This window comes from Antechinus flavipes, chromosome 3 (genome assembly GCF_016432865.1).
Source record: "Antechinus flavipes isolate AdamAnt ecotype Samford, QLD, Australia chromosome 3, AdamAnt_v2, whole genome shotgun sequence".
NCBI classification, from domain to species: Eukaryota; Metazoa; Chordata; class Mammalia; order Dasyuromorphia; family Dasyuridae; genus Antechinus; species Antechinus flavipes.
Genome location: NC_067400.1, coordinates 411,702,710 through 411,727,736, shown reverse-complemented (window position 1 = coordinate 411,727,736; position 25,027 = coordinate 411,702,710). Strand labels below are relative to the sequence as shown.

Below are 25,027 nucleotides of genomic sequence, written 5' to 3'. Positions count from 1 at the left end.
TTCATTATTTTTTCTGTTGTATGAATAAGTATGCATGTTCTAAATAGAGGGATTATTATTACTAAAACAATTGAGATAGTTACCAAAATATTTTGAAAATGGCTTCTGAATGCATTTCTTTTTATGTTTCAAATACTGAAATTAAGTGAGTAGAGAAAGTATTTGATTATAAGAAATTATTAATTTATTCATTAATATAGATCTCTCAATTCCTATAAGATATGAACTATATCATATTTATTGCATGAGATAGGAACTATATCACCCTTGTTTCATAATTTTAACCTATCTAAAGATGAACAGTAAATTATTATTTAAATGAGTAGAATAATGTTGCATTAACTTCAATCTATCTTTGCCATAGGCTAACCAGCTGGGCATGGGCAATTCAATTCAACAAGCGTTTTATTAAACATCTACTATATACCAAGTACAATCTAGAATTACACAGAAATTGAAAAAAAAAAAAAAAAGAAACTTAAAAAGTACCTGCCCCCCAAGAGCTTCAGTTTTACTGAGCAAGTCATAACTTTCACTCTCAGTTTACTTAATTGACAGCCTCCTTGAACCTCAGTTTACTTAGCTACTAAATGAAATGATTAAACTAGATATCCTTGAAGTCTTTTCCAGTTGTAATCACAAATCCTAAAATGAGAAGAGTTTATTAGAAGTTCTCTAAGGTTTTTCTATTTCTAAAATTCTATTTTATTCTTCTCTTTTCTATTCTAAAATGTTCAGATATTCAAATCATGTTCAAGTGTTTTTTGAGGGGAAATATATATATATAGTGTGTGTGGATGTATGTATGTGTAGGTAGATTTTTTTTAAAAAAACTTGTGTTAAACTACATATTTAACTAGTAGCCTACCCCTTTTCTCTTTCATATTCCAATTCATCAAACATTTGGAATGAACTTTATAGATCTTTTGAAATTGTCTAAACATTAAGTTTTGCATCTAAGCAAATTTCTTTAACTTTTATTAGAATGGGATAGGCTTTTTGCTAAAGCCTTTCAACAAAACCTTTTGGCTTTAATATTAATATCAATTTATAATGACATTAGTACTATGACAAATTAAGGCAGAGGGGTTGTTGTATTTTCCAGGTGAATTATTGGAATTCTAATGTAAATGAAGTCCAAGGGATTGTCATGGATCAGGAAGGAAAGGTAGTCCACCGCCTCTTTGGAAAGTGGCATGAAGGATTATACTGTGGTGTTCCACCATCAGCAAAGTGCATATGGAGGCCAGGTGAGACCTTCCCATATATCCTCCTTTATGTGGTACTGGGAGGAAGGGTGCAAGAAAAATTACTTTAACAATAGGATATAATTTGATGAAGTAATGTTGTCACATAACAAATAGACTTCCACTTAATTATTTTCTCTGTTAAAGGAAATGTCTAAAAATGTAACTAATCAAAAGTAAATGCAGTTACATATTTAGATAAGTTTTGTAAGTTTGTATAGGAAAGACTCACATTTACTTGGTGTTTTTAACCCCTTTCCTCCCAACAAACCTTGTGAAATAATGAGTTTAAACATCAGGGTGCAGGACTGATAGATTGCTATTTGAATCTCACCTTCAACAATTACTAGCTGTGTAATTTGGAGCAAATCATATAATTTTTCTGAGTCTCAGTTTCTTCATCATAAGAGGATTATATTTGTAGCATTTTCCTCATAGGATTCTTGTAGAACTTGGAACTCAAATGAGATTGCGTCTGAAAAATGGTCCGTAAACCTTAAAGTTCTTGATAAATGGCAAAGATTATTATTGCCTGTATTTTGCAGATCAGAAAACTTAGGCTTTGAGACATGAGTTTTCCATGGTCATATGGCTAGTTAGTGTCAGCTATAAGATATGAACCTGGGAGTCCCAGGACTATACATTTTCCTCTATTTCAGACTGCCCTATTTCTTTATTGTTGCTATTAATCCCTAGAAAACCTTACTATTTCTTAATTCTGATAGGTTTAGAAATACCAGCATAAAGGTTCTGTTGGCTACTATATTGCTCCCTAATCTGTACTAAGACAGTAAGAATATTCTTGATTAAGATCATTGGAAATGGGGGACAGCAGTTAGATAAAATGTAAGTGAATTAGTCAATCGGATCTAAGAGAAGGAAAGGGAAGAAAAATGCAATGGAACCTAATACAAGTCCAAAATGGCTCAGGAAAATATTCTGTAATTGGAAGTCCTTGATGAATTAGGATATAAATTATTTTCTACTTAATTCTGAATTCTAATTGAAACACTTAATAATTATATCAATGGCTTACTTTAGTCACATAAAAATACATTTTTCTCTATTATTGAGTGCTTCTAATAAATCATAATAATACTTAGTAACTTAAATTTGCATAACATTTTAAGTTATTTAAAGGAGTTTTACAAATTGTTCAGCAGAAGTAGTCTTGTAAGTGTCAAGCCTTTTTAGATTTTGGAAATAAACAGTTTTAATAAATTAGTGCCCAAATTAATGGGAGGTGGGAAGGGAGTGAAAAAAGAGAATAATGGAAAAAGGAAAGAAGTTTTTAGATCTAACAAAAATCCTAAATTTCTTAAGACAAACATACAAATAATAATAATAGTAGTAATAATTGCTTTTTTTTTCAGGTTTACACACCGATTTTCTCATTATATTTCTGTGAAATAGTATGAATACAAGGGAGAGAGACTACTAGAGCAGAATATTGTAGGCATTGTCAGAGTTGCTCATTGTGTTGGTATTTCTACTTTTTTTTCTTTTCTTTCTTATAAGAATAGATTTATTCCTGAGGAATTAGATATTTCCAGAAATTACTAACAAATACACAGTTATACATGCACATGTGTGCACATACACACATTCAAAATCAATAAAACTTTTTTTAAAATGTCATCCCTAAATTGTGAATGAAGGTCTGATTGTATTACACTTACTTCTCTTTCTCTAACAAAAGTTTTAAAATGGGATGATTATCTTTTTCTAGTAGTTCCAACCATTTCTCCCTAGATAACTAATTTTTTCCTTGTTGGTAAGGAAGAACTCCTAAGTAGAAATTGTCTTCATTCTACATTTTAAAAAATGAACTGATTACTTTAAGCCAGATGAAGCTATCCTTAGCTTCTGCCTGGGTCACAGAGAGTTCCAGCAGATATCCAAAATAACTGAAGTATCAGATGACTGTGTACGTGTCAGACTTATGTTTAGTTTCCTAATCCTTGCCCATTTCCTCTGCAAGGTGGTCACTAATAAACTTTGGTGTCAAAATCCATTTTGTTTCTAACTCTGTTACTCTTCAACCAGATGCTTTCCACCATGTTTCTTTTTGCTCTCTCATTCTATTGGGACTCAAGGGGCACCTAAAAATGTTGGAGTTCAAGGGTTCCAGATCATTGTCACAAGATGTCTCAGAAGAATTTGCAGGCTCAGACCAATGCATCTCCAAGTCAAGGGCAAAGGTTATTTTACTTGTAATGCCAATTAAAGTGGGCTAAATTTTAAAAGAGGAAGATAGCAGGGAATAAGTAGGTAAATTATAGGAAAAAGTGAGAGAAATCAGGTACTTCACATCACTGTCATACTAATTTTATGGCTTAAAGGTGGAGTTGAGGAATGGTCAAGATATTACTCTTCTCTGATTCATTCCCTATCATACTTCCCCACACATTGTCTCAAATCTTTTCTTTTCAGAATGAGTAGGGGGAAGGATAACCTTCTGGAGATGTGTTTTTAGGTCTGAAATGTCACTAAGTCCAGTGGTAGACATCCAATTTTGTACTGCACCTACATTAACTTTAAGCACCTCATTTTTGATGCTCATTAGCTTCAAGCATTCCATTATCATTGAACAACAGGCTGTTATCTGACAACCAGTGATCTTTTGGACACACAGCATCTTGGTGGTATATAAGGTAAACTAAGGCAAAATAGCTTAAGAGAAGAAACATATACTACATCATTTCCAAGGCTAGATAATTGGGGAATTATTACTACATCAATTTTTGGATGGTCTTGAATGAATATATATCTCTCTTCTTGATAAACAATGATGCTTTGTCTCTTAAAAGGAGTTGAAAAATGAAGTGAAAAAGTAGAAGCAGTGAGTATGCATTATATATAGAATTTTCAGGGAGTTTGAGAAAAATAAGGAAGACATTAGCCCATAGCTTGAGATGACAAGATCAAATGAAGGTTAAGGAAGTTATGGCTATGTTAGATTGGACATTAAAGAGAAGATAAATGCAGGGACAGTTTCTTAATAGAAGATGGAAAGGGATTGGATCAAAAATGCAAATAGTTAAAGGATATAAATAAGACAATTTTCAGATGATAAAATTAAGGCCATCTATAGTCATATGGAAAAATTTTCTAAATCACTATTCATTAGAGCAATTTAAATTAAAACATCTCTGAGGTACCACCTTACACCACCTTATACCTTTCAAATTGACTAACATGACAGGAAAAGATAATGATAAATGCTGGGGGAGGATGTGGAAAGATTGGGACACTAAAACATTGTTGGTGAAATTATGAACTGATCCAACCATTCTGGAGAGCAATTTGGAACTGTGCACAAAGGACTATAAAACTGTATATTTCTTTTGACACAGCAGTGTCTCTACTAGGTCTGTATCTCAAAGAGATCATAAAAAGGGAAAAGGACCACGTGTGCAAAAATGTTTATAGTAGCTCCTTTTGTGGTGGCAAAGAATTGGAAAATGAATAAATGCCCATCAATTGGGGAATGGCTGAATACTTATGGTATATGAAAGTAATGGAATATTATTATTCTATAAAAATGATGAACAAGCTTATTTTAGAAAGGCCTAGAAAGATTTGCATGAACTGATGCTGAGTGAAACAAACAGAACCAGAAATGTACACAGTAACAGCAAAATTGTATGATGATCAACTATGAAAGATTTGGTTCTTCTCAATGGTTCAGAGATCCAAGGCAGTCTCATTAAACTGGATAGAAAACGCCATCTGAATCCAGAAAATTATGGAGAATAAATGTAAATCAACACATGCTGTATACATTTCTTTTTTTGTTTTTTTCCCTCTCCCATGGCTTTTTGCTTTTGTTCTGATTTTTCTCTTTCAACCTGTTTCATAAGGAAATGTATATCAAAGAAGTTAATATACATGTATAGCCAGAAAAAATAAGACAATTAATTTTTTAAAAGAGTGCAAATAGGAGGGTTTGACTTTGGAAGTCACAGATCAACTTTTCCTCTAAGACTGGTACATATGATTAAAGAAGAGATACTTTTGAAGACTTTTGAGATAAGAAGTAGGGAAGAAAAGAGATCTTAATGATAAATGGTCTCAGTTTTGTGTGTGTTTTTTGTAAAGCTTGAGGAAAATATGTTTTCTAGGAGGGAATGGTGTAGGTGATTTGAGTAAAGAAAAGATATGAAACACTGGGAGGAGTATGCTAGGTAGTAAATCAAGAAATAGATAATAAAACTGTGAGCACAGCTGTGTGACTCACTAAAAGCATGCAGTTACACAAGTTTTCTTATTGCTCATATAGTTACAAATGAATAATTTACTAGAAGTCTTTACTCATAAAACTTCAATTTTTTTTTCTTCCTTCCCCAACTACTACCATTTCTAGCATGTAGTCAGAGTTAATTTAGCTTCATGCAGATTTGCTCCTTTTTGTGGTTTAATAAAGTACTAAACTTGAAGTTAGCAATTCTCATGTCTTATTAGAAGGAAAAAAACACAATCATTTATTAAGTGTCAACTATGTACTAGATGTTGTGCTAAGCACTCGACAAATATTTTATCATTTGACCCTCACAACAACTCTGGAAAATAAATGTTATTCCAATTTTACAGTTGTGTAAACTGAGGCAGATAGGTTAAATGACTTGCTTAAAATCACACAACTAAGTGTCTGAGGCTGAATTTGAACTCATGTCTTCTTAACTCTAAGTACAGTGCTCTAATCATCTAGCTTCCCAGGACAAGTCATTTAATTTCTCTAAGTCTCAGTTTTTTATCTGTTCACACCCAGTTCACAGAGTGGCAGTGGTGAGAATCAAATAAAATGATGCTTTGTAAACCAACCTTAAGGCACTATATAAATGTAAGCTCTTATTTTGATTAAAGGTATTTGCATTTCAGGAATGCAGCAAAAATCATGCTGTTCTAATTGACACTGAGTGGTATACTCTTAAGTTATCTCAACTCTAGTAATAGTTCTATTAAATTTAATTACTATAAACAATTATATTATTCTTATAGAATCCCACAGTAATTCAATTGAAAAATACTAATATCAAGACTCAGTTTAAAAAAAAAAAATGTTACTTATTTTGTCACAATAAATCCATAACCCTATGAGTTTGCACATCAATTTGAGTAATTTTGAAATTGGCAGTGAAGTTTCCTGAGAGTCATTAATAAGCTTTATAGTTCCTATTGAGAAGGTAGTTAAAGTATCAACAACTCATACAGATTGCCACATTTTTTACTTCGCTATAATACTGCCAAGGAAGCCTTTTTTAATAAAGCTAATTATATTGGCATTTTTGCAAATACATTGAATTTTAAAAGCAACATGATGGAATGGTTTAGCCAATATGTTCTAAAGCAGTGTATTAGGAAACCCGGATTTTTGTCAGTTTATTAATATAATTTATTTTGAAATCTTCATTTTATGATAATCATTATGAAATTACAAAATAGAGTTCTCAAAGTGAATTTTAAAAGACTCACACTCTCACAGGTCTTGACTGAATTAATCACCAAGCTTAGTGTCCAGAATCAGGTCTATCAAGTCAAGTTTACAAGCATTTATTAAGAACATGCATTGAAAACAATTCCTACCCTCAAGAAGGTTTCATTCCATTTCAGGAGAAAATATGCAAACAACTAAGTCCTTAGCAGATAGAGAGATGATCAAATTGGGAAAACTCTAACATTGAGAGCAACTTGCTGTATTTCACATAAATTACATCACTTTGTAGTTTAGTATTTAGTTCTGGATAACATCTTTTAAGGAAGGACTTTGACAAATTGGAGTTTATCCAAAGCAAATCTAATAGGATAGTGAATGGATTGAAAACTATTTTATACAAGAATTAGTTGAAGGAAAGGAATATTTGACTTGGAGAAGGGAAGCTTTAGGAGGACCAACATAGCTGAATTTAATTATCAGAAAAGCTAGCATGTGAAAAAGAAATTCAACATATTCCACTTGTTTCCAAAGAACAGAACTAGGAACAAAAGATAGAACTTGTAGAGACACATATTTAGGTTCTATGTATAGAAAAACTAATGATACAGAAGTGAAATTGGCTGATTTGGGGTAGTAGTGGGGCCCCAATCACTGGAAGTCTTCAAGCAGGCTGCTTATCCCTTACTGAGGAAATTCAGACTTAGGATGAGGTCTCTTCCTACTCATGATTTCAATCCCAATATATTCATGGTTATATAAAGAGATCACATTACTCGATAGCAATTGTTTATAGTGATGAATTGCTTAGGGTTTTTCTTAATGTATCTTAGCAATATTTTATTTTGTTGAATTTCCTTCAGGTTCCATGCCAACCAATTATGAGCTCTATTATGGCTTTACAAGGTTCGCTATTGAACTCAATGAATTAGATCCTGTCCTGAAAGATCTGCTTCCTCCAACGGATGCTCGATTCCGGCCAGATCAAAGGTAAGTTTTAAGATTTTTAAATGATTTTGATAAAACCATGGTAGGATCTCCAATAGTTACCGAACATATGTTTTGAATACTTCTATATGCAAGACAGTATTCAAATTAATAAAAACAGAAGCCTCTCTGTTGTGATATACTAAATTTCTTGTTTATCTAACTTACAAAAAAGACCAAACCCCTTCTGTTGTCTTTAGCTTTTATTACCACCTTAATTTATGTTGTTTTCATATTCCACTCTCTATGTTTAGAGGATCATACTAGTTTTCTTCTTTTTTGCTTGCCCTTGTGTTCATTTTCTGCATATATATTTCTAATATCTAAGTTGAGTGATGAATTCCATGGACAGCCACATCAGTTTCTTTCAATAATTGATTGACACAATGGATAGAGTGGTGGGCTTGAACTCAGAAAGGCCTGAGTTTAAATCCAAAAGCCTCCAACAAATCGTTTAACCTGTTTACATCAGTTTTCTCAACTATAAAATGAGTGACAATAGTACTTACTTCCAGAATCAAATGAGGTAAAACAATACTTATAAAATAATAAGTTGTCTACCACATAGTAGACATTTGATAAATGCTTTTTTTCCTTCCTACATTTTTTTTCTTATTCATGAAAATTTCTTCAGAATATCATTTGTAAGAGTTTCTTATTCATTCAAATTTGATTTCCCTGTTAGAGTCATAGAATATATGATCCTACCTATCCTTTCTCTTTTGAAATCTATTCTCCCCTAAGCTAGGATGACTATTAATCTCTTCCCTGTTTCCCTCTCCTTTTTTGTCACCATTTTGAAGATATATCTGTCACTTCCTCACAAAGTTCCCATCATTTCTGCCTCTGCCACCATTTCTTCTTTGTTACTGAAAACTAATTCTAAAAGAGAAAGTCCCCTTCTTAATACTGTCTTCATCATTTGAAGCATAAAATTATCAAAAAAAAAAAAAATTAACTGTTTTACTTTTTGTGAAGAATGTATTCTGACTAGCCAGTGCCTCTATATCATTTTTGTTGTTTAGTTAATTTTCAGTCATGTCCAATTCTGACAACATTTGGGGTTTTCTTGGCAGAAATACTGGAGTAGTTTCCCATTTCCTTCTCCATTTTATTTGACAAATGAGTAACTGAGGCAAACATGGTTAAGTGACTTACCTAGGCTCACACAGCTATTTATTACATATCCATGTAATGCTTATGATTTATTTTCCAAATATCTCATTTATTTTCTTCCTCCTCTTCCAGTGATCAGAAGTATATGCTACAGACAATATTGCTCTTGTTTTTGCTTCTATTTATCTTTGCCCAAATGTTTACCATGATGACCACCTCTCTTTTTCTGTATTTCCCCACATGATTGTATTTTAATACCTATGCTTCTCTGCAACCCTTTTTCCTATGCTATTCCTTTTGAATAGTTATACCCTTCCCCAGGTATTTTCCTCAATAACCGTCTCTATCATATATCAGAAATCCCTTTAAATTCAAATTTGCCTTTTTATGTTAGGCTTTTTACTTCTCTTGCTTGTTACCTCTGTTTTGTTCACCTGTTTATAGATATCTCCCAGCATAGGTTTCATTGCTTAATCTTTTCTTAGATGTTGACTCATGTGAATTTTAGGTTATGCTCAGAGCTATTCTATCTTATGACTACTCTGTAGCTTAGTGACTATACAAAAGTAATTTTCTCCTTCCCCCTTTCTTTTGAATTAAAAATCCATTTGGTTTAGATTTGCAAAACTATGGAAAATTCATTCTCAATAGCTTGGTTAGAAACCTGTCATTCTGAACAGAAATCCCAATCCCAACATCAGACTTCATCTTCACAGCTCTTCTCAAATCTTCTTTTCTGTTCTGAAGTCCTTGCCTTCAGTCAGCTATAGCAATTAAACCACTGGGTGCCACTAATGTCTTTTTGTATAAGGTTTCATAATTTTTGACCATTCTTTCTAAATTCCTTCTGGCAATGTCAATTGTATCCACATTAGTAATTGCTTCTCTAATCCTGATATTTATATTTTGAGTTACTTCCTTTACAAAATATTATATATTTATATTTTGCCCTTGTTTTTGAAATTTTAACATTTTTAATATCACCATTAGAATTTTTATTCACTCTCAATTTTGTGCCCATATTTCTCCTTCCTAATCTATTCATCTATACTTTGCTTTTTTTGCCCATCATTCTGTATTTTTTAAAAGTCCTCTCATCAAGAGTTTTTTTTTTTAATCACATTTCCTGCTAACCTTTCTTTTTTACAGAATTTATTATGTTCCATATATTCTGAAGGTAGAAAAAAATACTGTCTCAGCTTCTTTCTATACTTCTTTTTTTCACATAAATTTAATTCAGAATTCTTTGCAGTGATAATACTAAACTTCCATCAATGAGTGGAAGATTGACATTCTTTTTTTAAATAACCAATTCCATATTATTCCTTATTTATGCACTATAGTGTCTAAAAACTTTTGGCAGTCATCCAAATCATCACTTTGTCATGGAAATATCTCCTGATGCCCTTCAAGCTCATTTCCTCTTGGTCAGGCCTCAGTGGAGATAGAGAACAGCTGGCTATCTTGTCCTATAATGGCACTTGTGGATGCTTGGCACAACCTTATGTATAACAAAGTGCACTTTGATAAGAACAAAGAGAAGATTGCCTTTTGACTTTGCGTCCTTCAACAATATTCACATGAGATAATTTTTTTTTAATTTCTTGACAAAAATTCTTTTTTTTCTTTTTTTTTTTATATCAATCCAAATTTCCTACCTTTTTTAAATTTCTAGAATTCTAAAATAGACAGATGAGCCTGTTAAGGGCCAAAACAGCTTTCATTCCTACCTTTAATATGATTCTGCACAAATGCATTTTCTATTTCATAGTAAAAAGTATTTCTGGAAAATTATGGGAAAGTCTAATTTTGAGAAATCAAATCACCTCATTTTGTGAGCTTATAGAAAATATATTACCTTTTAGATATAAAAATATATAAAATAAATATGAAAAATAAAATATATTTACCTTTTAATTGGCTGCAAGTTTTTTTTTTCCTTCTCCCACCTCTACTGTCAGTCCAAAAAATAAACACAAGTTCACAGCAAAACTGGTTATCCAAAGAAACCTTGTGGTGATTATTTTTGTAAAGCAAAACTGTATTTGTAGTGTAAATAACTATCGTTTTATTTTTCTCGTTTAGAATTTTATATGGGCATGGTAAAATGGCCTTTCTCAATTATGGGAAGAAGGGAAGAATAGATTGATAATTTATTTGATCGTTTGCTAGTTAAGAAAATATATAGAATGCTATATTCATGAGTTATATGGGTCTTGAGGTAATCTAGTTCAGCTACCTTATATTATAGAGGGATAAACTAAGGCCATAGGAGGTTAAATATCTTGACCAAAGACATACAAGTAGTGTTTAGAGGTAGGATTTGAACCTACATCTTCATTTTACTCTTATACATTGCTCTCCTGATTTCAGTTAGGGCAGGGATAAAGAAAGAAAAATTGTAGTGGGTGGAATTTAGATTGCAATAGGAAAGAATTACTTATTCAGTTTGTATTTTGGATTTTGAATTTCAAGAATTTTGAAGCATTATCAAGAAATGATGATCTTTGCAAGACTCAATTTGTATTACCTGTAGGAGTTCTACATTTTTATCCCTTGATGTTGAGGTGATGAGACAAGATCCCATAAAAAGTTTCCAATAGTATTGAATTTGTGTGTATGTGTGTGTATGCATACATATCTTTGTATATAAGTATAATCTCATAAATGATACAATATCTAGTATTAACAGCAACAAAGAAATTGTAAAGACTGGAGGGTGTGAGGGCAGCTAGTCAGTGAAGTGGATAGAGTGCAGGACATGAAATCATCATCAAATCTGGATCCAGATACTTACTAGTTGTATGACTGAGCAAGTCACTACCTTGTTTGCCTCTGTTCTTTTTCTATAAAATAGCCTGGAGAAGGAAATAGCAAACTACTTACTTTGCCAAGAAAAACCCAAATAGGGCACAAAGAGTTGGAAATAACTGAAAAATAACAATAACAATAATAAAGAATATTTTAATAAATTAGAATTCTGTGATGTTTTTAACTCATAGTAATCAAGATAACTATTTTTATGCTGTCGATTAAATTTTAGTTCCCACCTAATGTAAGAGAATTATTATTTTATTAAAATATTTTATTAATACATATGATATAATACATATATCAAATTATTATACTCCTATCTTAATGTGGTATATCTTTTGAAAAATAAACTTCTGTGCTTAGGTTTTTGGAAGAAGGGAACTTAGAAGCAGCAGCTGCTGAGAAGCAAAGAGTAGAAGAGCTCCAAAGATCTCGAAGGCGATACATGGAAGAAAATCACCTGGAACATATACCAAAATTTTTTAAGTGAGTCAGTCCATTTCTATAATCAGCTAACTACTAGTGAATAAAAATAAGAACACTATGGTAATAGGAGAATGTCAAAGGAATCAAGTTCCTTAAAAGAGAAAATGTTGCTTCCTGCTTAGGAAGCACTAAAGAAATCTTGGTGTTTGTGAATTCTTTGGATAACTAATCCTGATAATGCTAAGCCAGAGCCTGATTCTCTTCTTTTTCACTCTGAATATGGAAGATGCTTATGAATTCCTTGCAAATCTAAAAAAAGTGAGGTCATACCAGGATATTTTTGTTTAGTGATAAGATACTCTGTAGAGAAAGTATCACCCTTCATCCATTCTTGTTAAGAAATTTGAAACTCTTCTTCTTTCAACAAGAAATTCTCCATGACCTGATACATAAATTATGAATATATACCCTGTTCCAATTACAGAACTATCTAAAAGTAGAATGGACTGCCCAAATGGGCAAGGGATTTCCCTTGTGTTGGGAGTCTTCAAGGAAAAACTTTATGACCTCTTGTCATTGCTTATAATAGGCATTCTTGTTCATGTAGCAATTGAACTAGGTGGCCCTTTGAACTCCAGCATTCATTATGTGAATACCTATCTTTGAAATCCATTCCATTGGAATGAAAATTATTATTAAACAATTAGAGGATGTTCATCACTGCTGGTCTTTTCTGTTGGTCACATAAATTGACAATTGTTGCATATTCTTTTCAAGAGAAATCACTGTAGAGACAGTAGTCGATTTTAGGGTTATTATTTCCTGGCTATTTGCTTTAAAACATTTTAATCCTAATAGATGTGTTCAAAGTTCTTCATTCTTTATAGACCTGGTTTTCAATAACAATTATAATAACAACGATCAGATATTTGCATAAAAATGTTTTTGCCAAATCCTTTTTCTCACCTACATTCCCTGAAGTAGGTGATATGACTGTTCTCATTCCTATTATAAATGAGAAAATTGAGACAAAAGAAATTATGTGACTTGAACAAGATTATACTGCTTAGTGGGAGATCATTAACATTGCTTCCATTTCCATATCTGAATTGGGTTCAATGAATTCTAACATCCTCCTCGTTCTAAATAAATCATTATTTTAGTTTTAAATTCTATAATCCTTCTTATTTGAAACATTTAATAACTAAAAAAATACATTTGACCTAGCCCATAGTAAGTATTTAAAAATTCTTATTGACTGACTGATTGTGTTATCAAAATTAGGATTAAAAAAAAAAGTCATTGAGACATGAGAGCAAATCAAATTTAAATCACATTGTTCTTTTATTTTGATTTCATCCTTACTAGATTTAAATTGACACACACCTCCACCCCAAAGTACTTCTTTTTTCTTACTTGTGGACTTCTTGCTTTAGAATAAAGAAGAAATGAGTGAAAAAGATATCAAGAACCCACTTAAGTAATTGAACACTTACCTAGACTAAAAACAGTTATTTTTTGTGCTATTTTTATTGCACATTTTGGCATCAGATCCTTAAAAATGATTTTTATGTCCCAGGAATTGAAATATACTCAGAAAAGAAAATGATTGAATATATATTTAATTGAAATATAATTTGTAAATTATTCTCATAATTTCAAGGACCTCCTTGAATTCCCATATGTACTGTGAAAAAATTACCCAAATGAGGGAGGGAAGAAAGAAAGGATGTTATTTCCTTTTAGACTTAGATTTTACTTAAATATTTTTTTCAGAATATTCATCTTTGCCTAAAATTCTCAGCAAGAATTTGGTTTTCAAATGTGCATGAAAAGTCATAGTCCTCGCCTGCCTAGACTTCCCCCCTGGAGCTCCTTCTATGTTTGGTGGTAGCTGAAATGAATCTGAGGATAGCTTCACAGCTGGTTTCCTTTTACTCCCTTACTACATGTATGACTTGTAAATCCTGACAGCATGAAGTCCCTTCTGTTCTGTACAACCTTCCTTTTAAAGCTGGGTCTTGAATTTCAGGGAATATTTTTCCCTTCCTTCTCATCAGTCAAAACTCAGGAATAAGATCACAGGTTCAGAAACAACTTCTTTCCCTTCTTCCTTATCTCTGGGGGAAAAAAGTGATGTTAAAAGGAGGATAAAATCTCAGTTTAAATGCCTCTCATTTTAAATTTTAACTCAGCAACTCCAGGCAGATTATATCACTTTTCTGGACATCATTGACTTCATCTATAAAATGGAGACCATCTAAGTAGATGGTCTCCAAGCTTCCTTTCTTGTTTTCCCATGCATAAAACATTCATTTTCCAACTCAGGACATTTTCATTGGCTGTCATCTGTATCTGAAATACTCTCTCCTTATCTCTATTGCCTGGTTTCCCTAGCTTCTTTTAAGTCCCAGCTAAAATGTTATCTTAAACAAAAAGCAATCCCCCGTTTTCCTTAACTCAAGTGCCTTTGCTCTGAGGCTATTCCAAATGTATTCAGAAATACATCTTGTCTGTTTCCCTCTTTAAACTGTGAGTTCCTTGAGAGCAGGGACTAGTCTTCTGGACTTTTTGATGTATCCCAAATATGTAGCACAGTGTCTAATACATAATAGGAGCTTGATAAATTATTGGGCTTATTGACTTGAATTCCCTTTCAGCTTCAATACTCTTGTGATTTAAAAAAAAAATTCAGATTCAACTGTATCATAAACTCACTTTGTCTCTGCCTGCTCCAGATTATTCCAAATTAGTGAAGAAGTGATGAATAAGTAGTAATTAGTGCAAATTAGTGAGTAGTAATTCATATAGCCCAGAAGGCCATAACATAATTGTGTATCTTTGATAATACTTAAAATCCTATAGTTTTAAAAGACTTTAATGAAGGCTTCCAGCATATCAGGTGGATTCTCTTTGGCAAATTTGGAGGAGATCATGGCCCAAAGTAGAATAAGATAACCAGGCATGGTGAAGCTGTGATCTGCATCGTTGGAAAGAATACCCATATCAATGAGATCGTAATTCTGTTAGCATATTGAGACCCAGCTGGAGTCCTGCAGAAAACGTGAATTTAAAAATCCACTTTGAAGTGTTAGCCAGATGGTTTCCCACTTGAATTATTTTTCTTCTGACATGGTTATGAACACAACAACAGTGGGGATGTGCTAATACATCAAAATAAATAGTGACCATGACTTTGCAAAGTACAATTGACCAAGACTACTCCAACTGAGGTGTGTAAGATAACCTACATAGCCAGTAATATCAGTTTTAATAAGTTTCCATGGCTACAAAAGAAAATCAAGGTCTGTTTCAATGCCTTGCAACATGTCAGACGTTTAAAAAATATTTGGAATTGAGTTGAATTGAATCTGATGTGAATTTTTTTCTGTTTTCACAGAAAAGTCATTGATGCCAATCAAAGAGAAGCATGGGTTTCTAATGACACCTATTGGGAACTTCGAAAGGACCCTGGCTTTAGCAAAGTAGAAAGCCCTGTACTCTGGTAACCCAAGACTATAGATCTGAGTACACATATCACACTCTGAATGAATAAATAACTATGCACAATGATGTTTCTTATAGCTAAGCGTGGTTTGTGGGTCTACAGAAAACTTACCATTTGCTTTTCTATTCATCTTTATAATGGACTTTCAAAAGTGCATTAGACCAGGCCCCTGACCACTTTGGGATTTTTTCTGTTTTGCTGCAGCCATACTCCTTAAAACGTCCTCACCCTTGAAACGCAGAATAAAGGGAGCAGATAAAAGTAATCCAAAGTCTGAAGAGTTTGTAAAGAAAAAAAAAACTGTACCTGGTGCTTAAAGCCAACCTCGAGAGTTCAAAATACTATGTATAAATGTATAAAATATGAATTTGGTCATTCGCTTGGAAGAGCCATGATTATATATACTATAAACTCCTGGATCACAGCTCTGGGTCAGTTCAGGCTTGACGTTTGTCTATCCTGTGATGTGACATGCTTGTGCTGGCCTTGTTAAGCAACAGTGGCAACAACAACAAAACATAATGCTTTGGGAAACCTGTTCCATTCATACACCATTGTTCATGCCTTAAGAAATGTGAAGTTGTAAAATAAATCATTTTAAAATGTGTGCTCTTAGGCTGGTGTGAAGAACAGCTCTTTTTGAAGTATGATAGGATCTCCAATCAGGGGTCAAAGCAGTCCCATAAAGGAGCATAAATGGGGAATCACATGGCAAGGAGAAGCAACCGACCTGGCTTTGGTGAGATGGATGCTGGGGTTGGGATCCATCAGCAGAGAAACAGAAAGCTGCATCTGGGTTGCTAGTTAAGAAATTCCTATCCTAAAATAACCTTCTCTGAAAAATAATCCCTGCTGGTCTTAAAATCACAGTGAACCCATTTAGTGGACAAAATCTAATTTGCATACGTTGCAACAGTGTTAAGAAATCTTTGAAGGAGAACCTGGAGGACGTGAATAACTCTTCAGGGCTCTATAGTACTATAATCTTAACTGTCATTTTTATGTAAGGCACAGAGGAGATTTAATTACATGGATTTAGAGCTGGGATTTGTCATCATATTGCTTGCCAACCTCCTGACTCCCTCATCCAGGATCCCTAGATAATTTTCAGTAGGAACAGGAAGAGGAACACCTACCTATTAGCATTAATAACTGCTTATTTGTGTTGTCTAAATGAGTGCTATGCAAAACTGTGTTCTATGTTTTCCATTAAGTGATTCTGAGTTTGTTTGTTTTTTTTTTTTTTTTTTCAGGGAGGAAATAAGATTTTTGTTGGTAGATGGCCATTTATTTATCAAGCACTTAAGAGTTTTTTTTTTTTTTCAACTCTGAAAGAGGAATGAATAAGGAAATCATTGCTTACCCCAAAAGTGGCCATACCTGTATTTTGCATAATTTAGGGCCTGTTTTTCCACTACCACCCACATGGGAAGGTTAAGCAGGCAACTTGCATCAGTATTCACAGTTTGTTTTGCATGTAAATGGCAAAAAATTAATGCCTGTATGAAAATCTTAAGAGATTTTCTTACAAAAGATCTACATATACACTCATATATTTATTCTTAGTTAGAGCCCTATAATTGGGCTACAACTGTTATCTTAAACTGATAACAAGATCATTAAAATTTTACTTGTTTAATCACTCATAGTGATTCTAGTATTTATCACACCCAACAAAAAAGTCAAGACTTGAAGAAAAAATGTATATTCCATTCTTTAGATAACACCTGTATCAGAAGTAAAAAGAAAACTCTAATGAAAGTGTAGGTAAAAGTGATAGAATCTTTCATAGGCTAACCAGCTTAGTTAATATGACTAGACAGGGCACAAATTCAGGAACAGGGTTCCTGTTTAATCTGATAGGAAGACAAATAGGGTAAAGCTTTACATTCGTATAAGGTATGCAGACCATATTAAGTTAGCAAATAACCAGATTTTGGCATCTCCCTTAAACCACATGAATTTTATCTCCTTCCCACTTTTCCAGTTATCCCCATTCCACCTCTGTGGGTAGTTCTACCCACGGGATTACATGCCTTCTTCATGCTCAACCCACTCCTCTGTCTGACCACACAGCTTGCTAAGGCGTATGCTTTTAAACAGAATCCTCTTGACCTCTTCTTGTGAAAACAGCTGCTGACCTTCTGTAATTAATGTTTGAAGCTTCTTTCTCCTGCCCTTAAGAGTACCTCCTTGAAATATCTCATAACACAGTCCAAACATAGGGGAAGTGTTATACAAAATAAATGGTTATTAAAGACATGATTGCAGAAAAATAATGCAGGAAATAGCTTGATGAGGCAGTTTGGAAAGGATAAATAGAAATTTGTCATATTATAGAATTAAATCAGAAAGAATAAAACTTCTATGGAGAGTATGGAGTCTGAGATGGTAAAAGAGCATTTATTAGAAAGGTTTTGATTTTACTTCTGGCAGAAGCTAGCTTGATGGTCTCCAATTGGAACTGAGGATATGAAAAATAAAACACACACACACATATTTAGAGTTTTCAAGTCCACCAGGCATCTTACACTACTAATTATATATACAAGTTATTTAACATCTCAATACTCCAATTCTCTAAGATAATTTAAAATTTGCATCAGTGGAGAGAATTTACATATTAGATACAAACTGTTGAAATCCCAGGTCTAGACACTCCCTCATGCCCATTTAAAAAAAAAAAAAAAGACTCAGAAACCTATATGACTTAATTTTTTTGAAGTTTAGACTTGATCAGACTATCATTTGAAAATGTTCAACAAAGTTTTTAGAAAACATATTGAATATTGTAAATGCTAGAATTGATGTTTGCATTTACATTTCCCTACGGTTCATTTTTCATATATTATTTGTGCAGTGCTTAAGTAACTATAAAGTTTCTTATCTTTAGATTTTTTTATATAGTAGTTTAACTGAGACTTTCTAACAGCAAAAATAGATAATAATATTGAACAGTTGTTTTGATAAAAGCCTAAATTGGTTTCTGGAGTTGTTACCACTCTACATGCCTATTTTGCTATCAAAAGACCTCTGTGCATACAGACTGGGACTTCTAGTAGTATTGTATTATCCCAGAGATTTGTTTATCACTCTCCTCTCATAATTTCTAGTCATTAAGGAGAGCAATAACAAATGACTATGACCCTATGGCTCTGGTTATGAATGTGCAAAATGGGTCAGTGGCACAGCTCAGCAAGGAAGCAGCAACAGAAGCAAAGTATTTTACGGCATGAATATCACTGCCTAGCATGTGAATTTGCTCTCTAATAAATCAGTTCCTTTAAAGATGACTTTTTTTTATTAAAAAGGATTATTTCCCCAGATTGAAAGATATATTTCCTGTTATAAATCCCAAAACACTTATGAATAAATAAAAGAAAAATCATTATTAAAAATTTGCAAAGTACTGGCAATACAAAAAAAAAAAAAAAAAAAAAGAAACTAAGATAGTTCCTGATCCAAGGAGTTCACATCCTATTAGAGAGAAACAACACATAGAGGAAGACAAACAGGAAAGCCCAGAAATTCTTAGTACAATGACAAGGCAGTTGCTAATGCATCTTCTTGAATCAAACTCTGATTTTTATAAACAATAATTTAAAATATCACTCTACAATTATATATGCTCATAACTATAAAATGCTTTCTCACCCAAACCCATTAACTATCACTTAAGCTATCTTCAAAATTGGCATTGAGAGTTTTCTTCAAGATGACTTTCATTCCTAACCAAGAAACCTTCCATCTAAAGAGTAATTATCCATTTTTTGAGTTATCAGGTGTGTCCTGCTTGTCATTCTTCTAACTTCTTCTTAGAACTTCACTAAATTGTTAACTGTTCCACCAAGAAATGATTAGGAGAAATGAAGACAAAAACTAACAAAATCCTTTTTGTTTAGCAAGCCAATTAAAAGTTGAGCTGTGTAGGAAGAGGAAATAGTCTTTGGTTAGCTAAAAAGCAGTTGATCTGGCCATTACTATTTAGATTTTAATTGTCTAGGCACCCACCTTCACAGATAATAAAATGGCAATTAGGAGAATGCTCAGTTTCAAATAAAAAGTGGATTATTAAAGTGAATTCATTCTATATACAAAAGTGGAGTCATCTCCACAAAAGAGTCATTATATTAAAGGTTTATAAAAAGTCACCTCTGTATTCAGAACATCTAATGAGACAATCTGGAATTGCTTTTCATACATTACTGATTTTCTCATCGAAAAAGTTGCCCTTAGACCAAAGTACTTTCTTCAAAACAACCCCATAGCTTAGGAAATGCTACTTCTGAAAGCTAGCATCCCACTTTTGTTGTATTTCTCTTCATTAAATTCCTTTTGTAATTTTAAAATTATTTTAAGCACATAGAGCACTTACTTGTGCCCATGTTTAGGCTATATTATACTATTCCTGGCTTGCATCTAGTTTGGATGTGTAAGTTTAATAATGGTATCCATTTCTGATGTAGAACTTCAAGACCTTGTTTGACTCCCCAAATTTTTTGTCATTAAGTCCATTTAGAGGAAATGACAAAATATATCACTCCTAGAAAAGATAATATTGGCTCTCCTGAGTAGAGGTTTAGTATTAAAGTAGAATCCCTTGTTCAAGATAGTATGATAAAAGCAATATGTCCAGCATTTTAAGCACATGCTACCCAAATGACTAAGCCAGCTTAAATTTGTTTTGTACCTAAAAGCAGTTACCTTTTAATATTCTACATCCTCCTATCTTTCAAAATCAATGAATTGATTTGCATTCTTTCCAGTTCCTGAACTCTCATTTGAGGGATAGGAATGCACTTTCTGTCCCTCTTTTACCTTTTTTTTTTTTTTAATATGACATTGTTTTTGTAAGATACACAATATTTATGCATGCTTGTGGGTTAAAAAAAAAAACTGCAACTATTGCAAAGAGACTCTTCGAAGATTAAAAACAATACCGTACAATTATATAGCACTTGTTACCTCAGTGTTTTCCAATAGAGAGCACCTGGTGAAATCTTATGTCTTGTTTGCTGCAAATTTTTTTTTGTAATGTAAAAATGTTTATATTCGTCTCTTCATTCTGTCCTCACTACCATTTTCCACTGATTGTCTTTGTATGGGGATGTGACAAAAAAGGGAAATGGAAGGCAGTTTGAGGATTCAAGAAAAGAGGGTATAATCCAATTTGTATACTGCCTATTTCTTCACATAATTTCTAGCCACTATAAGAAACCGATGAACTTCTTTACACTATTTTTTTTTTAAGTCTTTCTCCTGTTGCAGTAGGTTTCCTCCCTTCACTTTGATTATACTTTCTATATTCTCATCCCCATAGATCTTCAGTAATTAAAATGATATCCTGGAAAAAATTAAACTAATGATTTTAAGATGGCTATATCATAGTTCTTGTAAGATTATTGTTATATGTGCATAAACACATTGTCTTTCAAAACTTGCCCTACAAACACATGCACCCCAAGTAGCAATATACAGGAAAAATAGCAATCAATGCTAGCAAAGGTGGCCCAATAGAACTTGAACAATATACTGTCTAAATCTTAAATTTCACAGTTTTAGATAACAAACTCTTTTATTTCTAAATGACCACATCCATGAAATTCCATCCTTCTGGAATCCAAACTGGTTTTAATGCTGAAGGAAGCATGTTAAATGTTATCTTCTCCCCCCACCCCACTCATGATCCCCTCTTATAATGAAATGGTCACTGAAAGAGCAGAATTCTTGCTCGTGAGAATCTGGTTTTGATGTTGGTAATGATTATCAGGGAGTGGCTGTGCCACTAACGTGTTTGCTTACGTTCTTAAATTTCTGTTTGTTTTTCTTATAAGACATGTTTGCCTTCTGCTCTTCTCAGTGGGGTTTGTTGTACTGTCTGCTAATTTCTGCATTCATTCTACATCTGGGAGAAATGAGGTTAAAAACTAATTTTTGGCTGGAAATGGGCACTATTGGCAGTGCATGGACCTGAGTCAATCTGGGAACTGGGTTTCCACTGGTCTCTCCTGGCAAATTCCAGTAGTCACTTAATCAAAGACACAACACTCACTATTCTGTAGCCAAATTAAAAGTACTCTAACATTACTCAGTAATGAAGAGATAGAGTATTAAAAAGCGCAAGCAAAAGCTATGAAAATTCAAATAGTAACCAGGGAAAGATAACGCAGAAGGGATGCCTTTGGAGCTTACCGATGGAGAAGGTGAGAAACACCTCATTCTTATCCTCACTCCAATCCCAAATTCAGCCATTTTTGGTTCAGTGACCAGCAGGGAATGGTAGTGAGCACTTTAAGCCCACCATTATCTCGTAGGATTCTAAGGCAAATCTGGCAACTGATTGTCAATATTAACCAAAAGTGTTTTCCTATTAACTAGCAATGTGCATATAGCTGAGAATACTTTAAAAAAAAAAAAAAAAACAGTTAAGGTCCTTTCCAGGAACTAGAAACCCATTGTAGAGCTCGTCATCCCAAGAAATCAAAAGTTTTTTCCTCCTCATTAGCTTATTACCTCACTGGCTGTACTGTCCAGGTACAGAAACTTGACATCAGATGCTTTGTATCGCAAATATCAGTAGTATTATTTATGAAGGAGTGCTGAAAAGGACAAAAATAAAAAACCTATAGTATTCAATTCTGGATAAAGGATAGCTCAGCTCACTTTTCTAGATTGAGCTCCTATGGGCTAGCATAAGCCTCCTTCAAATGCTACAAGTCCCAGCTCCAGCCTCCCCATTATTTCTCTGCAATTTTTCTTTTTTCCTGCACCTCTCCTATCTTGATAGGAGAAATTTGTAGAGGGATCCTAGGAGGAGAGTGGCCTCTGAAACTAAGGAGCAGGAAGGTCTTCTAACAATTCTTTAAATCACTGAGAGTTAACTTCATAAAGAAGCTACATCATCAGATCTTCACCCAGGTGGACTACTTCCTTTAAAGTACAGTGGAAGAATATTTTACCTGAAACAGGTCCACTGCAAAGTTACTCAGCTTATCAACAAGGGTGCAAAATGTCTGGAAGGCAATAATCATGGGCAAATGGTTTGCATTTATGGTCATTCTAAGATGGAAAATCAGAGCCAATCAAAAATGAGGTATGGGATTCTAATTTTAAATAGGTCTGGTATTTCAAGGAGCTTTCTTTTTTTCTAAAAAAGGAAAAAGCCCATAATGAAATTTACTAAGAAAAGACTAATTATTCGCTGCAAAATGTTTAAAATTGTGCCACCTCAAAATAGGAATTGTGCCTCTTTAATGAATGTTGTATATATGAGAATGTTACATTTGTAAGAGCACAGGAAAATCAATAAATTTTAAATGAATTAACTATCAAAAGGTCTGAGCTTTCTCTAAATCTTCTGTAGAACATCTATACAAAGTCCTGGAAATCACATGGTATAGTGGAAATTACTGGACTTTAGGAGGCTGGTATTCAGATCCCCTTCCTCCCAATTAATACCTGGTGACATTTGGATCAGGCTCTTTCTATCTTTGGTTTTCAGTTGTGATATAAGGGGCTTAGAGCAAAAGACTTCTAAGGTGCCTTCCTGTTCTAAATCTATGTTCCTATATGATCTTTTGTCCTAAAGATCTCTAAATTTTTAGAGTTTATTTTTATCTATCAGTATATTCAAACAATTACACAATTTTTCTAGTTTCCATTTTCCACTTATTTCTATGGTATATTTTAGTGTATCTGTGATTTCTCATCCATGTGATTATTCTCTCCAACAATTCATCTTATCCTTCCTATGAATGCTTACCCACACAGAATGAGTCTAATGTTCAGAGGGCCTTCCATGCACTCTCTTGATATTATTTATTTGATACCTAAAGGCTAGCAATGGAACACATGCTTAACTCCTAATCATGTGGCCAGTTCCCAGTCAAGCAGATAGGGGGTTGAGTGGACAAGAGCACTTGGAACTGGAGTCAATATAGAGTTGAGCTCAAATCTTATCTCAGACACTAGCTGTGTGACTACAAGCAAATCACTTCCCTTCTCTCTGCTCAGTTTTCTTATCTGTAAAAGAGGAATGATAATACCTACCTCCCAGGATTGTTTTGAGATAAAATAAAATATTTGTAAATCATATTACAAACCTATTATTATATTTTAGTCTTTAGAAAACTCATATGAGTTGTGGATGGATCAGAGCGCTTTTAGCCATGGCATTTAACTTCACATATGGAACTCAAGAGTAATCTTAGATTTCTGAGAAATGTTGGCAATCTCTGAGAAATTCTATTCTTATCCTAGTTCTCTCTCTATCAGTGGAGAATGTCACATGAACACTCAAATTTTGTCTCTATCCTAATGATTATCAGAATCAGCTCTTTCTTTGGTACAGTGAATAGAGTAGTGGGCCTGGAGTCAAAAAATCTGAATCCAAAATAATAATTATTATTAATTATAATAGTAGCTGAAATTTTTATTCCACTCACTATATACCAGACACTTTAATGTACTAAGCACTTTACAAATTTTATCTTATTTGATACTCACAACAGTCCTGGGAGGTAGCACTATTATTATTCCCATTTACAAATGAGAAAACTGAGGCAAATGAAAGTTAAATGATCTGGTCATGGTCCTGCAACTAAGTGGCTGAGACCATATTTTAATTCAAGTTTTCCTGAATCAGGCTTACTGGACTACCTAGTTGCCCTTAGTTACTAGCTGTGTGATACTAAACAAATCACTCTCAACTTCAGTTTCCTATAATATCCTAAGGGATATTAATAGTACTTACCTCCCAGGTATTTTTTTTTAAAGATCAAATGAAATAATACATCTACTAACCTTAAAATGCTATGTAGATCCAAGCTGTTATTACTGTTTCTAGTCCCATAATAAAACATTTAAAACAAATTAGTCCATCATGTTTTTTAGCTCTCCAATTCTTCATTAATTTCTGTATAGTGAAAGTGGCGAGGAGTGGAGAAGGGTGTGTGTAGATAATGCATGGGAAAAAACAGAAATAAGGCAAGTCCTACTATCCTAGCTTTTCTAATCATTTGATTCTCAAAAGCAGTTTCTTCTAAAAATACATTGGTCTGTTTCAGCACTCTTATGGAACGCATCCTGTGTACACTTTGCTCTTACATGACTCATCATGGTGAATGCTTTGGTATATCATGGCTCCATCTTTAACCTTGTCCAAGAAAGCCTAGTTATTAGAAATTTCATAAGAACTTATGTCAGTAACATTCCCTCAGCATGGACAAAAGGCATTGCTATAGGGAGACTTCAGTTACATCAGAAAGAAATGTGAATAGCAGAAATTTAATTAGAAAACTTATTCTTTATGCATTTTTCTGTGTATGCAACTAGAAATACTCAACAGTATGTTTTAGCTTGTTTTAATTTAAGAACAAGTTAATACTGACAGAACATACTGAAAGTGCTTCTTGCTAATATCAAGGAAATATTGATCTCATGTTATGCATAGCAAAGTAATACAGAAAATTAGAAATGTAAAGACAAGACCTAACA

General features: G+C 33.3%; 1 protein-coding gene across 5 annotated transcripts in view; it reads left to right on the top strand.

The window, feature by feature from the left end:
• The window catches only part of OSBPL6 (oxysterol binding protein like 6), a 250,526-nt gene extending 234,379 nt beyond the window's left edge, over positions 1-16,147 (top strand). For all 5 annotated transcript variants that reach the window (XM_051986135.1, XM_051986134.1, XM_051986133.1 and 2 more), the window contains 4 exons: positions 1,106-1,250; positions 7,545-7,671; positions 11,962-12,084; positions 15,425-16,147. In XM_051986135.1, coding sequence (XP_051842095.1) covers positions 1,106-1,250; positions 7,545-7,671; positions 11,962-12,084; positions 15,425-15,533 — 504 coding nt within the window. In that variant the 3' untranslated portion in view covers positions 15,534-16,147. The remainder of the gene's footprint in view (positions 1-1,105; positions 1,251-7,544; positions 7,672-11,961; positions 12,085-15,424) is intronic.
• Positions 16,148-25,027: the final 8,880 nt, after the last annotated feature.